The following is an 18,393-nucleotide window of genomic DNA, read 5'->3' on the forward strand; positions in this document are numbered from 1 at the left end:
GGTCGACGTTGGACTTGAAGATGGGATTCTGCGGCGATGCCCGACGAGAAATTTGCACGTATCAGCTAGCTGGATCAAAAGACTTAGGGCATCGTGAAATTTGCTGATCCTCTTATGTACGCCTATACCTTTTTTTTGGGATAATTTCCTCTGGCCGGGTTTCTTTGTTAGCACCAATACGTAGGTGAAGCTTAGTCGGGCAATAGGGATCAAGGGAGACCAGAACGACAATACCTACTAGGTAAGTGGAATCTCTATCGATGAGGTACATACATATGTGTAGATAGGTATGTAGGGTATTCTTATGATGTACATCAACTGTGCATTTGCAACTCGGTCAGGGCAAGACTCGCTAACTTAAAACTTACACACGCGGAAGCTGGCCTCAAACCAAAAGCTCAAATTTCCTTCGGAGCTGGCAAGAGTCCCGAATGGATAGCATTCTTCGTTACCCACTCTTCCCCCTTCTTTAGCGCCTTGCAACAGCCTCGCGGGACTAAGGGAAAAAAGGGGGGGTCTGGTGCTGTCAAGGTAGCTGTGGAGCTAGTTGCCGGACCGTCCTATGCCATGATAATATTCCGCGAATATAAATGATTAGACGATTAAATATAGGCTACTCGTACAAGGGTTATCTCAGGACTATAATTGGAAGAATAAAGAATTAATCGAATAGGGAATGGCGGTCGGCGGTGAGACATTTCGGCACGGTTGACGACAGCCGGGACTTGACCCGGCTCCACAGCCCGCCTAGACGTATAGTGCTTGTCGTATTATTGCAAGACGCAGGAAACGGCCAGGCCAAGAAGGACAGACTAGAGAAAAGAAAGGAAACCACCAGCGAATGGCATCGATGCCTTTTGCTACCGGCATAAAAATGCGTGAAAAAGAGGTGTGTGAGATTACCAGGAACTTTAGATCGCTGGACCGATGAATGCACCGGAGAGCATGAATGCACCGGGGAAAGCATGAATGCTAACCGGTGGACATGAAATCGGATGATGAGCCTCCAATCTGGCGCGATACGGCTTTCTACCGGTGGGGGAACCGATTGGAGCCCACACAAGGGGATAAGGCGGAGGACAACGAGGTGGTTTATTGGAGGTTGCTCTCCTGTGATGTGATGACGACCTCAAGTTGCAGAGCCTTGTCTTGGTTCTCCCAGTCTGGTACCCTGACGCACCCGGTGAGACCTGAGGGTATTATACCTAGTGTAAGCGATTAATGCCATTTTTCAAGAAACGCTATATTATAGCGAGTTGCCGAAGCTACGATAGTTTTTTATCAGACGCAAATGAGTACTATTAGCTAACTTACCTAAAATATTGAAATATATTGAAATTTTGAAATTTGAAGACGGGCATGTTTAACAAATTAGGCATGGCTTAAGTTTTGGACATTGACGACATGCACATTGCATGATACTATGTATGTACATTAGAGAATGTACATGTATGTAAGTAATTAATCAATCGTAGGTAGCCCCCATCAAGGTAGGTACCTACTAACTTGGGTATAGGGTATGTAAGTACGTAAAATCAAATCAAAATATTTTTCTTTGAAACTTGACGGCCGATTGATACCGGCGTGCAGTTGCAGATCAGCCAACAGCCACGTGGAGAAGTACCGATACTCTATATATATACTTTGTACACCTAAATCAGGTAAGTGCATGTAGTTAATGCATTTTAAGTTTTCGATATATTGAATTAATTACCTAACCTAATGTACCTTAAGTACCTAACTTAAGGTACCTAAGGAGGTAATCAGGTGTGGCTTCCTCCACCTTTCTATACACTACCTACCGACTTCGGTATCTTCCTCGCCAACAGATCATCAAAGCTTCAACCCCAAAGACATTAATAATTTTATTTCAATACCCGGGCAGTTAACCATTTATATCTATCTATCTATCTATCTACCTACCTACCTACCTACCTACCTATATTATCGTACTCATATATTAATGGCATTATCTAACAGTATCTCATATACTTCCATTACCTCATTCCTGTCTTCTTTCTTAACTTCACGAGGCACCTATCATACGAACAATAATGATAAGCTCGGTCAGCCATTGGCTGCCTAGATCAATATGGGAGTTGACTTGAGGCGTCTTGCCGCATCAATATCTTGACTATATCAATCGAAATAAGGAGGTCACCTGCATACAGCCGAGCCGACGTGCGAAGTTGGTTACTAGTTCACGCAACTATCAACTGTATTCCCAACCTTAAGGCCTCACAAAACAGATCCAGATCCACGATACCTCATTTGTGCGGACCGTACGCCAGTGGCTACCATGGGATGACTCACCACCAATCGTCGTTGAAGAAGCTCCGGAGGAACTCCGTTTACCAATGATAGGAGATGGCGGACAATCCATCTTTGGGCCGCCACCGCGCCTCGATGCAGCTCGCATCAAAGTGTCGGCCACAGACTTGCAACGAGCTGCATTCGCCCAACCTGTTTAGGCTCTGGCTGCATGCGTTCCTCTCGGCAACGTTAACTACCTAAGCATACCAGATCCTCGTTGGAATCCACCATGTTTAGTCTGCCGGCCGCTTATCATGGGCTACCTATACTTGGTCATATATGCGGCCATGCTGCCCTACGCATGCCAACCCGCATATGACGCTTCTCCTGACTGTCCTTCTCAATATCCGGCTTATGTTGTGAACTCCGGGCACTCCCGCTCTTAGCTCCCGTCGTCTCTTAGTTGAGAGATCCCTTTTGCGGACCAGCTTGTCCCATTGCAATACGCTTACTGGTGCGAATACAACAGTACAATATTCAATTCGAAAAATTATCGTGTTTGAACATGATCTTGTAAACGTCCACTTTCACTACGACTCTCACATGGCGTCACCAGGGTCCTGCAGTTAACCCCGGCCTAATCATCTCCAAATCTGGCAATGCCGTTGTAGGGCCAAGAATGATCGTTATCGTAAGACCGGGTTTATGGGAGCTACTGTTCCTAAATGATCCTACATCGGAGTTATCGGACAACAGTCCAATGTCGACGATGTCTATTTGATTTTCTTACTCATGATACTATTATTTTTTTCTACGTATCCCTTGTTTTGTCCTAGCTGTCCTAGTAAGGCACGGTGATCCGAGTTGTTACCGTCTAGTCAGCTTACCGCATGTCTGAACGTCCCAACGTCGACAACGGTTCCCGGCTTTGGTAGGATGGTCACATGCCGCTCCTACCATGGTACTCGACAGGCATCGGATCGCAACCTCCCACAGCATCGATTGGCACTGTCCAGTAGCCGCAACTTTAGCTTCAACATACTAGCTTTGATACCTATCGCCAACGACATGCTGCTCACTTTCTCGACCGTCCAAAGGCAACTTAGAGATTACATCTATATCGACTATTCTTTCCTTCCAACTGCAGGTCGATACGTATCCAGCTAGTTGTGCTACACGGATAAATGATGACGGGCAATATTCATATCTTCGCATCACCGCATCCCTGCAAAGGTTATCTATCTACATGCAGATCGTCCACTTATCTCGAATCCATTAGGACGAACACTTACGTAGACGAATATCTGCCTTTATGCTATGACCCGAGGGCAAACTACTGGGCAACAACTTCCCGGCCGGGGTTTGAATCCGATCTACGCACCTCCCGCAATGCAGCTGTGCAGATGCAGTGTACGATATGCGAGGTCCATCCTAGCGACCAACCTCTGTTCAAACCAAAAGGTATATAAGGTTACACAAGAATTAGGAACAATAACCCTAGTTTACGACCGTCGTATATATTCTATATGCGTACCTAGCGAGCTATGTTTGTTTACCGGCATATGCAATATCGTGATGTTCCTTATTGAGCCTGCTTTGGTCGAACTAAGTGATGGGCCAACAAAGTGGTCAGGCTTATCATAGAAGTGCATCTCCCCTATCTACGAACCAACATTCCCCTCAGGTCGAAAAGTTAACCCGATTTTTGATACGTGTACCCTCGACAGTCCACCCTCCTGCAAGTCACGCGCTGTTACTCCGACCCCGACCCCGACCCCTTAGTGAGATAGATCACACTGGAGGAAAAATAGCAAGGCGCCGGGGCTTCCGGGATTCACAGATTCACACCCGTGTTACACGGGTGCGTTAATACCCTGCCTTTAGAGTACGAATAATTCTTCGGCAACTTATGGTTGTCCCTGATGCTACAACTGCATTGTTGATTTGACGAACTCTACATCATGTGCGTCATCGCGAGGACGACAAAATACTTCTAGATGGACAAGGGGTATTAATCACGCAGGACAACAATAAACAACCCCGCTTGATGAATTGCCTACACTGTGAGAATCCGAAAGGCAAATGACAGGTCGTCAAGCCTTGCCCTAGCACATTGACCGCATACAACTGTTTCATTTCCCTAATCACAATAAGTTGTTAGAAGTGAGAGAATCCCCAATAGGCCCGGACTCAATATTTCGATATGATATAAGCCTGGTTCTGACGTAACTACAATAAGCAGCGACGCTGAACCAGATATATAGAAACTCTGGAATGGGCCGAGGTTGAGCGTCGATAATATTGAACACTCATAAGGGGCCAAGTACCTAAAAAGTCTTTTCTAAATGGCTTTGCCTTACCGACCTTACGGGTTAAAGAGAGGCACGGGCCGCTTCTTAAATCCGTCAGGAGTAGGTCAGTAAGCACTCTAACTTAGCCTTAGTTACTTGAAGTACGGCGGCGATACCATATACGGACAGATGATTTCCTTTCTTACTCTTTTCCAATACATAGTGATACCGGGCAAGAGATACCTGGTCATAGGATGTCCTTATCCAATAGCATCTTTGGAACTACAAAGCAATAGTCTCTATCAGAGCAGTTACTATGCTTCAAGGGGAAGCATCATAGAAGATCCCTCTATCGAGAGCCTCGTCCAGACGGTGATATCACTTTTGGTCTGGTTACACGACGACTCAAATGTCTAAGACCCCTTGCATGCAGCTGGGTAAGCCACGCGGCCTCGTAACAAAATGACTAGGGTTCTATCACAGAGGGTCAGGGTAGGTTATCTATTCAGGGCCCAGGGGTCCACGAATGTGTCCTGTCATTTATGATAGAAGCATAAGCCGTCCCCAGCACGGCTCCAGCTTTCGACACGAGATTTCTTCCCCGCGCTCATCATAATTAAAGCCTCGCAGCCGTGGGGTCCTGATGAGATCCTTCAAGGCGGTACATGTATTACCCTTTCAGGCGCCGAGCACAAGGGGAATTAGTCAGTCTCGAACACTATGATCTCAATCTAAGGACCAATTGGATATCATCGACCAGACAAGATAAGCTTTGTCTCCAGTCTTGATTTGCAGGTGGCCTATCCATCCAGAGGATCGCCCGACGACTGTTAGGGACATACTCTATCTCCTCATAGATACCTACCTACCTACCTATCTACCTATCTTACCTAGCATTTAGAGTGATCTGGCGCTTCTGCACCTCCCCAACAAACTAGCTCGTGACTGACATTTGTCGCAACTTGATTTATGCGAAGGATTCGTGGCCTAATGATCCAAGTCTATTCATCGGCGTCCCATTCTTGGATCCCCACATCAACGGCAACCAATATGTATTGACCTATAACATATCCTGGGCGTCGCCCGCAAACATGTACTCTCGCCAGGTTGTAAATGGTGTTGATCAGCTCGGCAATCTATCAGGGGGATTGATTTGTAAGCTGCTTTGTGCGGGCGAATCTTACTCGCGTGGTAGCTGGGGCAGAACGGCCTGAACGGCCAGAAAACCCTCGTTATTGTGAAGGCAAGATTTAGCGAGACGTGCGGCGCCACTGGAAGCCCAACAACTACATAGTTCATGAGCGGTGGCTAAGCCTCCTATAATTGGCGCAGATCTTTCGAAATTTGGGCAGCGATACTCAGTACTTTGATCACATCCACCACAATACTTGGGCGTATATGGACGAAGCCTTGATGTACACTTCTCTACCAAATTTCTACACCTTCTGAAGGAGTGTGATCTTGTGGTATAGGTTATCGAAAAGCGCCTCCTCAACATCCACATCAGGCCGTCCTGTAGCTTCCAGTTCAACAACAAGCAGGTTTCTCATCAATCCCCAAACCAAGAAAAGAGCACCCTGTCTATTCGCAGATGCACAGAATAACCATAGCTCGATAGCTCAGAGACGTAGACTGCCTGGCAACTAATACACGTTGAAAGCCTCTGGAGATTGGCGCAATTAAGCTAGCTCTCTTTCTCAATTCCATGCATATAAGGAAGAGAAGTTGACCGGAACACGGCAACTAACCCAGCAGTTTCACCCCTCTCTGTTGACGGCTCTACCCAATCTCGTCTTTGCCAACTCTGCAGCTTTCTGGGCATGATGCCTCTGGGTGACATGTGGACGCCTCGCTGTTCTTGGGCAGAAGGGAGAAAAAGGTCATAATGGCATGATGCTGCATTGGCGACGATCGTGGTATAATTATGAGTGTCTGCCTCATATATGCCGAGTTGATCCGAATCTCAACGTGGGTAATGATCGGAGACTACCTTTCACACAAGGTAGTCAATGGTGCTTCATCACTGGATTATATTATTATAAAGATAATATTATCTTGGCCTATTTATGTGCTTAACCTAGGTCCTTCGATATGCAAGGAACTGTCAAGATTATTTCTCATAAATGGAATTATTTATTATTTAATCATGTTACCTACCTCAAGTTAGTTAGCCATCCTATGTCGTGCCATCTCAGTATTATGAGAAATGCTTCGGAGATATTTACATACCGTCATTGTACTAGATACTTTTATCTCCCACAGAAAAGTTATAGGCTCTGTAGCAGAGACCCCCAAGTCCCTGACCCATGCTACATGTAGCTCAGATCATTAGATACGTCATCGAACGATTCATAGGCAGACAGCGTTGCGAGCTAATGCTACCGTCGGAGGGTGCTCCCGAAATGCCATGGCTATGAGACCTTCCCAGGACACCGTGTCGACTATCTATGGCGCCGTTCATTGAGAGAACCAAGTTACCCAGGTAGATAGCGTCCGTCCATATACACTCCAGGCTCGGAAAATGCCCACATGGGACGGATCTCGCCACACCGCACTTTGAGAGGACTATGCATGAATATTCAACAAGGGATCATCAGAGCTTTAGGTAGTCCACCGCCACATAGCGGATGAAAGGAGGTTCGTCCACATACAAGTAAGTTATACTAGCCATTTACAGAATCGACTAGGTTCTTGATAATAGACGACTAGGTACCATTGCGAAGTCTATCAACATATTGCGTATAGTTATAGACTATAACTAGCATGTGCCAATATAGATTGGACTGTTAGATGTCTTTTATATAAAACCAATATTTGATATAAGACTGTAGTCGCGGAAGTGCCCACCTTTTTTTCCCTCTTCCCCGGGTCAACTCCTACTATAACATACCTACCTAGGTACCTACCTACCTACTATGTATGTAGGCAGTATGCAAATCTCCACTCCCTATCTCTCTCCCTTCTCCACATCCACACGCGCGAACTCCTCGGGCTCCGTACAAGCTGGAGAAACCTAGAAGATGCATTGACTTCGAGTCTTGGCGCCTCGAGGATCTATGTATGCACTGATCGTATGTTCGTAGCGGCGCAACGCTGGGCCCCTGGCTTTTAAGCGTATGTACACACTACATGGAAGCGATAGCCAACCAAGCATGCTAGCCTCCTTGCTCGACGAGGCGGTGGCCCGATATGTAGGTACGGCTTATTAAGACTCTAGCTAGCCTAGCCTCAAGTGAGGCGGAAGAGGCTTAGTCTATCTGGTATGAGGCTCGCGCTTTGATACATAGATCCGGGTTGGACTGACTAGCCCTCATGGCAGGGGTAGGCGAATCGTTCCGACCCGCGATTGTCGCTAACTCTCATTATCCCTGTTAGGTTTTGGTTGCCTGTTTATCTATGTGTCTATGTGTCGTATTAGTTATGACTTTCTTATACTCTTTCGAATGTGTTTAGTTAGGTCTATCTATAAGCTGGCTTTACTTAACTGGCATTTCCATCTCTCTTATATGGGATAGTTAAAGAAAAAAAAGTCAATGCTTATTAGAACAACGTCAACTACCATGTTAATAATACAAGTTTAATAAGGATAAGTCGCTTATCGAAAATAGTGATTACTGTAGGCTTTATCAACTAACCATAAACGTCACATCGTCTTTTTGCTTTAATTGATTAACTAACTACTTAAAATTCTTGTTTCTCTAAAGTCAGGTAGTTATAAAATAAGGTTCACGAAAAGTATTGTCTCTATAATATCTTAATGGCATGATGCCTTTAGTTGGGTTTAATAGACCTATATTGGGTATAATATAGCTTGGTGGGGTTAAACGTAAACTCGAAAACAACCTAACAAGTAAAAGATCTTATGCAAGACTATTAGGCATATACTTATGATATCTTACAATCTTACATCTAGAGTATGCTCTATCTTGTTGGCTTATACCTATTTTAAGCGAGCATATGTCTCGAATACGTGTGTAATGAAAGAATATGGCACAACATAAAGCGAGGTACAAATCAATCACACAACCATTTAGAAAGTAAAACCTTAAGTCTTTGCAAAAGAAAATATAATTAATATAGGTAACTATACAAGCCTAATAAGGCATGAAGTAACTTAAAGCAAGTCCCATTTTCTATATTATATTATATCTCTTATTTCCGTAGGGAGGGGTTGTCGGCTTGTACCGAGATCCGGGAAAATGGTAATAGTGTGCGTGGTATGTAATATAGCACCTACAGGACTATCCTATCGGGGAATTAGTAGAGCTCATTCTCCACTATACGTACCTATTTATGTGAGACGGGCACTTACACTAGGTACTTTGGCCACCGGTGTTCTCTATAGGTAGGTAACGTACGAACTATGTGAGAGTGTTACGTGAGATATACATACCTAGGCGAACGTATGACGAGTTCCTCCTTTACACATTTCCTTCCTAAACCCTCGAACCCATGGAGCCTTAATACGACCTTCTATACCACTATAGACGCTAGGTACGTCACCTTCACCGCCATAACGGTGTCGATGTTCATGATACATAGCATATACTTGAGCTCTACTTAAGGCTGACGGCCGGGTAGGAAGGCCTTCTTTGGGTCGACCGTCAGCAACCATATGACATTGAACCCTGAACGGGGTCATCATCTGCTTCTTCTGGAAACGATTTCTAGGCAAATACGTGCAGCCCGGCTACGCTAATGCCGCTTTGCTTCCCCGCAGCGGGTAGGGCAAGCCTATTGTAGTCTACTCGTGGGGTATGCGCAGTGTCAAGTTGAAGCTCGGAAACAGGATATAAGCTGACCTGACCAGGCTTCATTTCCTCGGGGATGGGTGAGGTTACAAACAAACCCCGAGCGTAGCTGATGGCCGCAAGGCTGTATACAACTGTTTGCGAGCTGCGTCTCGCGTTACCCATGGTGCCCGTAAGCCACATACGGCATAAGATTCCGGGCAACTTGGTGTCACATAATAAGTTTTTGCTTTGCTTCTGTAATGGGAACTTAGAGTATCCCGGCTGACGGAGTCCAGAATGTCGTCTGAGTAATCGAATAATACCTAATCCTCGCGCGTATGGGGCACTTGTAAGTTATACTCCTAGCCGGAAACGAGCACGACGAGGGTTGCTACGGGCATGGCATCGTTACCAACACCATGCCGAACGGCATGAAAAATCCTACGTCGATTGCTATAGAACCGGGTTGGTTGCTCTACCACTCCTCGATAGAGTATGGGTTCGACCTCGTATTGTAAAATTCCGAGCCACATGATGGTCAAAGATGAAAAGGGCGGGAATAAGAAAAGGTGGTATGTATGCATGTGTCCTTTTTTTCTTTTCTTTTTCTTTTTCGGACCACTAGAGAAGCAAAGCGGGATCGGGCCGCGGGCCTTTGGCTGCATTTCGAAGGGTTCGAATACCACCTCCCACTCACGGGAACTTAGTAAGATGCAACCGACAGTCTGGATCCAACTCGCTAAAAAAGGCTGGCGAAGGGGTGAGAGGTCCCGAGCTCCCCTCGTCAGATCTGCATGGGATGGGGGGAGGATGAAGCGCTAACGCACGACCTCCGATGCAGGCGATAGAAAGCAATTACTGGATCGTTACTGGATCGGCCCCGGAGCAGTTCGCTGCTCCCAGCAACCAATACGATCTTCATGTCTTGCATGTCTTCGTCCCACTCCGCATGCCTATCCGGTTGCGAGAGTCGGGGTTAGGTGGAACGGTGGATGCTTGGATGATAGCTCTCTGTATGCAGTATATGCAGTAGATATTGCGTAAGCTTACCATCAGGCGGGTAACCTAACGGATTTACATTACAGGTTGTTGGGTAGTTTATTATTGATCCCAGCCTTAGGACAAGCACTTTATATCTCTATCTGATACTCTGCGCATATGCACGTGCGCCCACATTCCTACTCGAGGTATGTGCGTGTCCTTGGGACTCTATATTCCGGCGTGTTGACGTATAGGGCTGGCGCGAGCGTGGGGGATGCCGTTCCCAGGACCCAAGCATTGACATACATACCTAGTATAGGCCTAGTGGTAAGGCAGCAATGCTGCTACAACTCGGCCAATATTTCCCAGCTGCTCGGTGACCGGCGTAGGTTCTCTATTCCCATTAACAGGATTATATCTTTAGCATGGTTATATCCAGCGCCACAGGGTCATGTTTGCAGCCGAGGGAGAGGAGAAAGAGAGACAGGTCATTTCGATAACCCGAGGCTGTCACGGGACACAGCATACGGCGGGCCGAACTCCCAGCCAATATATCCCTTGGGGAATAGTAAGCGAAACGCTGCGTAACTCAGCTTTTGCTTCGTAGGTTAGTTAGGTATGCAGCTTAACTTCAATGCGGCTGTGGCCAACAACGACTAACACCGCCGCAGATCGTAAAAGTGACGACAGCGATGCCAGCGCTAGCGGCAAGGTCGGACAGATTGTCATTCCCATGCCACCACCCGAGCATCGTTTTCGTGAGTCATTATGAGTCTCATCATTATTGCCTTAGGTACACAGATCTTGTACCGAGGTGTTACGGAGACTCTCCATCCACGAATGGCGCATGTGATGTTACCGGTGTGGTGATAGGGTATCTAAAGAGCTTTTATAAAACGACGGCGGTAATGACGAGGATGATGATGATAATGATAACTTCGGCTATAGTTACAAGTTTAAAGAGACGCTCGAGGTTTCGTATAGGTAAGTAATTTAAATCTGGTGTAGGTGTTCAGGGCGCATGGTGGCTCGTTTGGTAGCTTAAGTGGACATCAATATACTAGATCAACTAGCCTTAGTTATTTACATGACCTTCAATAAAATCAATTAACTAATACCTATTCCATGAAATTTCTTTCTAAAACGTAGCTACCGGTAAAATAGCCATTTCTCTACTTAGATACTGTCAGAGGCGCCCTTGGTATATCACCACTACAGAGTGACAGGTGACTAGCTGGTGAATAGCTCATATGGTATATATTTCGGAATACTACTGACGTCTACCTCTTCCTAAATCTAAGAGGGAACCAAGGTCCCTTTATATACAACATAGTGAATGACTAGCTGGTAGATAGCTTCAAGCTAGATCTTAGACCCCTTATCACGTCATATACCTATCGTAATCCTTGTCATCTGACAGATACCGCAGTAGCCTCCGCGTGAACTTTCTAATGGTTTCTGACTTTACTACTTCTCTTAGATATGGGTATATCATAACCCCGTGACTACTATTTTAATATTGGGTAGTATCATGAGATAGTCATGTATATATAACCGTAAAGCCAACGTATAGGAGTCGAGCGGGGTATCGAGGAGTATCGTGTAGGCTCTACGTATAGACGACTGCTAGGATCTTCCGTGGCGATATACTGTTACTCTGGATCGTACTTGCGAGGCTTACCTGTAAGGATTCCAGATAAGACATCTAGAGTAAAGGACACTTGTAATACGTATAGCCGTAGACTCCCATAGTTAGCTTAGAGTTAGTTGCTCGCGGGACAACGAAGTTGTTTCCTTGCCCCTTGCTCTACATCACGATACTGCCTGGGGGTCATCCTGGGATATATTAGATAAATACCTTAGCTACCTGTTATATATGTATCGTTCCAGGGCCCCAGTCAGACCTACGGTTTTTGATATAGAAGTAGAATTGTTTTTCTATTGTTGGATCGCACTGTAATAACCGTCTAGAAAGATGCCGTGCTCGTTTAGTACAACTGACAAGAAGTTACCTAGGTAGATATGAAGCATCGTATATATATATGACCACCTTTGACTATACGCAGCTGGAAGATGAGTCTATAGCATAGAGAGGAGCTAAGCGTTATCTTGGCTCCCAGGCACTATTAAACCCAGTAGCGACCGAGTCCCAGCCCTGACATAAAAGCATCCATCTTGACTCTACGCTGAACCAGCACCACGGAAAGGCATACAAGATATTCCTGTTAAATACTTAGAAGGGAAATCTAAAGTGAACTATATTTTTGGTGGTTAGTTATTTATAGTTGGTACCTTACTTTAGAAATCTAAGTTGAATTCCTTACGGAACGACGAAGTTGTTCCATGCCTTCTCAGTCCACCTCATGATAATTCCGAATAACCAAGTCAAGCTCATCCGATGGCAACCCTTTCCGCTAGTACTAATTATAAGCAATAAAATTAAGCAAGCTTAAATCAATGACCCAGGCTGGAAAAAAAGATCAAAAATGAAAAAAATGAAACGTACAACACCGGGGATTCACTGGTCGTCACCGACCCAATTACTAATCCGGCGGTATCCAGTTTATCTAGGGGAGAGCGGACGGGATCCCGAGTTTTCTAGATCCTATGGTCGTACGTGAGGGAAGGGGGCTGTTGTTGTGGTATATATCGTGTCCTAGCTATAGGTAGAGATACTGTGGAGTTGAGCTGGAGTGTTCCCTTGATTTATCTGACTTATGGCTTATGCTAGGTAGCTTGTAAAATATAACTCTTTGAATATAATATCACGAGAAAAATTGGGGTTGAAGGTGCTATCTAGAATTCTAGGCGAAAATATTGTCAAAGGCACTGTCGCCGTCACTCTTATAGCTTAGGTACTTGATAGATAGGGCCTTATGTGAGCGATTCACTCCGAGTCTAGATAGACAACTAGGTAGGCAGTATTTCAAAAAAGAACATACGAGTTGAATCCCTAGTGACTATTCTATATATTTTATAGTTAAGGCGTAGGGAGTTTTGGCTGGTTTCGTCTAGTACGTAGACGTGTGATTTCGATGATAATACCGTCCGCATCTTATGTCTCTTGGTATCTCGCTGTCATTGATAAATTTATAGTTTAAACGAATAGATCTACGAAAGATCGAGTCCCAAGGTATCAAAGAGCCCGCGCCAGAGAAGATTCGAGACAACTTCATAGGAAGGGGAGTCTCATCCTGTCGAGACAATATTTGGAGCCACATGATCATCAAGCACGATGCACTCAGAACCTTATAAAGGACCATTAGCATAGCCAGAGGGATTAATTTCGGGGTGCAACATTTCCACATAGGACTAGATCTTCTCCAAGGGGCATGTATGTTATGTTTGAAAGCCGAGCTACAGGGCTCGGGGTACCGTCGTGATTAACACTTCGAGGTGGAGAAACAACGACGCTCCCCTGACCGAGCCAGGTGGGCGCGATGGTTATTATGACCGAGTCAATTAGCTGTGAATTTTCCTGAGAAAGGAGTGAGTTGATCACCTCGCCGCCGCCTTCGATCATGATGCTCTGTAGCCCCTCGTTCCGCACGGCTGCTAAGATGGCACGCCAATCGAAACGACGATTGTTCGGACCCACGTCAGAGTCAGATACAGCGTTTTGAGGCTGAGTTAGAATGATGAACTTCCCGCCATGGTCTTGCAATAATTTCTTCTTATCTTCTGGGGGGTTAGGTATAGCTGTTATGATGTATGGAGCCAAGCCTTTGCCTGCCCGAGCTAGCTTCATGACTTTGCTCGAAGAAGTGAAATCCCAACGTAATCTTGGGTCGATAACTATGGGCCGAGGCTGACGCGCAGTCACGGCGCTGTTAGTTTCATCGATTACGGATTGCTTGGTTGAGATGGAGGCGAGCCCTAAGAGAGCGCCGACGCCAGCTGTGTCACCGGTCGGTGAAGTCTCCAAGGGCGGAGCATCAGCCGCGAGACGACAGTTCAGCCCTGGGTCGTCGGCTATAGCTGTCCCGACCCCAACACAGATGGCATCGTGGCGACTACGAAGATGATGGGTCATAGCTTTGGATTTTGGCCCCGAAAGGGCCGTTCTGATACCCGGCCCGAGGGACAAGGCAGAATCAAGTGAAGTGGCAAATGTTAGTGTGACGAAGGGTAGCTTAGACGAGGAAGATGCGTCCTCCTCTCGAGAGGATTTTGGGAGTAAGGGTGGAAGATGAGGTTCTAGTCGCATTGCCGCGATTGACGGCAATACTAAGGAAAGTTCAGCCATTGAAAGGCTTTTTCGTGGTAGTGATCAACTCGGCTGATTGGAAGGTAGTTGTATTATTGAAATGCCTTCATATAAGTACCTAATGGTTGTTGTAAACTAATGAGTGAGTTGTTATGGCCTGTTAAGAAAGAAGGATGATGATATGAAGTTGGCCGATAACTTAGTGGCATTCGGGTTATAATGATTATTCGGATAGTAGCAAATAAATATATTTTCCCTTAGTGTATGCATAACAGGGATATATGTATTGTGGCTCTTGATCAACAAGCGATTAAAATTAACTTGAGACGTTCCTGTGCATTTATCTCTCTGCTCATCATGATCTCTCTGGAATAAGGCCTTTAATAACCTCTTATTTATTCAGGGGCCATAGTTATTAACTATTGATGATTGAGATTTGTTAATATTGGTAAGAGTGATAAGATAAGCCGTTCAACTCTTATCGACTTCGCTATGTATTCCGATTTGCCGTAGTTATTCAATTTTCTATTTTCATCTTATTGACCAATTTATCGAATTGAATGATGCGGCAAACGGCAAACGTTGAGCTTACCTACGTCTAGGTACTTAGGTACATACATAGTCACGGCTCTTTACATTGTACGTACACTATTACGTAGTATCTGCTTAAGTAATTTATGAGACTGCACGTACCCAAGAGCCGTGACGTAGTTCGTTTGAGCTGCAATTCTTAAAACATCTCACGACGGAGGTAACCGAGTCTGTCCACCTCTTCTACTTCTTCCTGCTGTACCTAGTAATACTCATAATTTCTTTTTATTTCCTTCTGTAATCCGAACCTCTTCCAATTTCCAAATAATTATCTACCTACCTAACTTACCTGCCAAGATCACGCCTTTATTCCGCCAAGTCGCCAAGTAGTGATAGTACATCAGCCATTCAACTTCGCTCCATCCGCGCGTCCCCCTGACGCTCCGCCACATCTCCAAGCCAACCCTTTTGTTCGCCCAAGGCTCGGCGCCAACAAATACAACAGCCGACGTTCCGAGCGCTCGCTCTATTATTTGTACCACGCAAAAAGATCTCTCGACCCCGAAACCTTCCATCTTCATACACATACACGCTTCCGCCCTCGGTGCTCACCTTATCAAGTCGATTCATCAGAACGATCGATCATACATACATACATACGGATCGAGGCGCAAATATCTAGATCTATCTATACGATCTGATCCGATCCGAGCTTCACCTTGAAGAGTCCCACCTCACCACTCAACACCGCATTCCATCATCATCATCCATCATGGCCGAACACAAACCCGATTACCCCCCGGCCTACGGGCCCCCTCCGCAAGCACCCCAAGCCGCATACCAGCAAGAACCCTACGGCGCTCCCCAGCAGCCCTACTACCAGCAGCAGCCGGGCATGAACTACGGCCAACCACCCCCCCAGGGCGGCTACCCGGCCGGCCCGTACCCCCCTCAGCAGCAGGGATACTACCCGCAGCCGGGCTACGCGCCTCAGGGCCAATACCAGAACCAGCCGCAGCAGAGCAGCTCCAAAGACGGTTGCCTGGGCGCGCTACTCGGTGCGCTCGCCTGCTGTTGCTGTCTGGATTGTCTGTTTTAAGGGAGCGGAGGGATGTGCAGTAAAGTAAAGGTGTTTCCGAGTTTTACGTTTTTGTCTTGGGCAGGTCGAGATGCTGTTAAGGGAAAAGGGGGCTAAATGATTACCAAGGTAGTCGATGGAGGGAAACGAGGACCTGATGAGAACTGAAGGGGAGGTAATACTACTATCTAGCGGTTCGAGCGTACCACCTCGCCGCATCCACCTGACCGAACAACGGGCCAGGAGGGGGGAGGGGATGATACGATACGCATCAGAAGGGAGCATGGCGTTTTTGGTCCTACGGAATTGGTTCTTTTGTAATTATACAGCGTTATACTCCTTGTGAGCAGTCCACGACGGTGATCGCGTCAAGTCAATTCCATATATTCGCTACTGCTACATTCACTATCATGTCCGTGTCTTTATATAATGCAGTAAAACGAGACTCTAACTTCTATACAACTTCTATGCGGTTACGCCGTTTGCGTGCTCGTTCGCGTAACTATTCGTCTGGCCATTTGCATGGCCATTAGTCTCACCTGTAAGCGCAGCGTACAACTCGTCGAACCTCTCATCGGTGTCCTTCACGCAGTCGTACGAATAGATCATATGCTGAACCTCGGGACTGGCCCACTTGTCCGGAATGGGTGTTCCCTTCTTCATGCCCATGGCGAACTGTCTATCCCTCTCCTCCTTCGCCTTACCCTCGCCTAGGTGTAGCGATCGTGCGGATGACGCGGCTAGGTCGACTAGTATCGTCGTTCGGTCCTTCCTCAGTAGCTCATAGACTTTGAGCGCCTTGGAGAGAGCTTCCCTGTCTGAACCGCCTCCTGGTGCGCGGCTTACCACTTCTGCCAGCACGGCGCCGTCCTCGATGGCCATGGCAGCGCCCTGGCTAAGGTGGGGTAGCGTGGGATGGCAGGCGTCACCAACCAGAGCAACAGCACCAAGGATCCAGGTATCAAGGGCACTATGTGAACGTAACCTCCACTCACACACCTCACCTTCGGGCACCATGTTTAGCATCTTTTGCACGATGGGGTGGAAATCCGCGTATACATCTAGCATGGCAGACTTGCTACCTCGCGTCGTATACGTGATACTCGGGGCTTCGGCAAAGTTGACATCAGGTTGGCACGTTGATAAGTTGTAGATGGTCTTGTTGCTAATAGGGTATGCCACGATGTGTCGCTTCTCACCTATCCATCGCAGCGCGACGTCGGCGTCTAAGAGCTCCAGAAGCTCCGGGTCATGTTCCATCTGGGACCGCGTGAGCATAATCCGGTATGCGGCCTGTCCCGTGTCTTCGACATCGCCACTAAGATTTAGAGTGCGGAGCAGAGCGGACCGCACGGTGGATTTGATGCCGTCGGCACCAAGTAGGATATCGGTCTCCACCTCGTACGGGTCGCCGTTACGTGGCTGTACCTTGAACACCGTCTTGTCCGGACCGAATGATGTTATATCGGCAAGCGACGTCGAAAAATGGAACTTGATGCTTGGCTCTTTTTTGCATCCCTCATACAGGCCACCAGCTAGCGACGCGCGATGTCCCGTGCAGTGAGGGTATCCATACTTCTCGGCAATGTCGGGCATTTCGACGTGTACAAGTTCACGGTTCGAAGAGCCCTCGCGGATGCTTGAGCCTTTGATGTTAGTAGCCTCAGCAAAGATCTCGTCCCAGCAGCCCCAGCGGTCTAACACCCGAGCCATGTTCGGGGCCAGCTGGATCCCGGCTCCGACGAATCCCAGATTCGAAGCCGTCTCATATACGTCGACATGCTTGAACCCCTTCTTGGCGAAGGCAAGGGCGCAGGCGAGACCGCCCATACCTAAAGATGAAGCAGCATCAGTCGCTATACTTCTTACTTTTTTTTTTCCCCCCCTTTAAATCGGATTTCTGAACTAGATAACTCACCCGCGCCGATGACGGATATTCGCAAGTCCCTGTAATCGGACATATTGGCAATTCAGACTAAGAATTAAGTATAACTATGCGAAACTGTGTTGTGGTGTAACGTAAAGAAGTCTGTCGTTTACTGAAGCAGAGAATAGGTATTTGAAATATTATTTGAAATATAGCAGTAGGTGAGGACACGATAGACGTAACACGACACGTAACCTCTCCCTAATGAAGAGCGGCTCCTAGGGAGGGCGACAATCAATAGCGAGCCGGACATTCTGCCGTCTTTCTTTGGATAGTTATCCCGAGGGTTGTGAAGGAATCAGGCAAGTCTATACATAGAAGTGGAATCCATAACCCTTAAACAAGGGTGGAGACGTTACTCATTGCCGGCTAATGAGGGGTTGTCCTGTATG

At 46.7% G+C, this 18,393-nt stretch overlaps 4 protein-coding genes across 4 annotated transcripts; 1 reads left to right on the forward strand and 3 right to left on the reverse strand.

The window, feature by feature from the left end:
- Window positions 1–9,104: 9,104 nt before the first annotated feature.
- Window positions 9,105–9,460, reverse strand: F5Y00DRAFT_262691 (uncharacterized protein; the record flags this gene model as incomplete). Its single annotated transcript, XM_048011424.1, has 2 exons — window positions 9,105–9,134; window positions 9,224–9,460. The coding sequence occupies 2 exons, from the start codon at window positions 9,458–9,460 to the stop codon at window positions 9,105–9,107; spliced, it is 267 nt and encodes an 88-aa protein (XP_047864236.1).
- Window positions 9,461–13,213: 3,753 nt separating this feature from the next.
- On the reverse strand, window positions 13,214–14,665 carry F5Y00DRAFT_238825 (putative riboflavin biosynthesis protein Rib7). Its single transcript, XM_048008014.1, has one exon. It carries the CDS (start codon window positions 14,502–14,504, stop codon window positions 13,539–13,541), a length of 966 nt encoding a protein of 321 aa, XP_047864237.1. The 5' UTR covers window positions 14,505–14,665; the 3' UTR covers window positions 13,214–13,538.
- A 499-nt stretch (window positions 14,666–15,164) lies between these two features.
- F5Y00DRAFT_238826 (uncharacterized protein) lies at window positions 15,165–16,475 on the forward strand. The gene has a single exon (XM_048008015.1). It carries the CDS (start codon window positions 15,769–15,771, stop codon window positions 16,093–16,095), a length of 327 nt encoding a protein of 108 aa, XP_047864238.1. The 5' UTR covers window positions 15,165–15,768; the 3' UTR covers window positions 16,096–16,475.
- Window positions 16,318–18,389, reverse strand: F5Y00DRAFT_89819 (FAD/NAD(P)-binding domain-containing protein). Its single transcript, XM_048014317.1, has 2 exons — window positions 17,993–18,389; window positions 16,318–17,906 (listed from the first exon to the last, which is right to left on the reverse strand). Exons 1-2 carry the CDS (start codon window positions 18,033–18,035, stop codon window positions 16,540–16,542), a joined length of 1,410 nt encoding a protein of 469 aa, XP_047864239.1. The 5' UTR covers window positions 18,036–18,389; the 3' UTR covers window positions 16,318–16,539.
- Window positions 18,390–18,393: the final 4 nt, after the last annotated feature.

Source organism: Daldinia vernicosa (assembly GCF_022497035.1).
Source record: "Daldinia vernicosa strain CBS 139.73 unplaced genomic scaffold F5Y00scaffold_27, whole genome shotgun sequence".
NCBI lineage: Eukaryota > Fungi > Ascomycota > Sordariomycetes > Xylariales > Hypoxylaceae > Daldinia > Daldinia vernicosa.

Bases quoted from the DNA above. Each gene is read 5' to 3' on its own strand.
- F5Y00DRAFT_238825 (XM_048008014.1), bottom strand. From the start codon at position 14,504: ATGGCTGAACTTTCCTTAGTATTGCCGTCAATCGCGGCAATGCGACTA.
- F5Y00DRAFT_238826 (XM_048008015.1), top strand. From the start codon at position 15,769: ATGGCCGAACACAAACCCGATTACCCCCCGGCCTACGGGCCCCCTCCG.
- F5Y00DRAFT_89819 (XM_048014317.1), bottom strand. From the start codon at position 18,035: ATGTCCGATTACAGGGACTTGCGAATATCCGTCATCGGCGCGG. The intron at 17,907-17,992 runs GTGAGTTATCTA...CTTCATCTTTAG, and splicing joins AATATCCGTCATCGGCGCGG to GTATGGGCGGTCTCGCCTGC.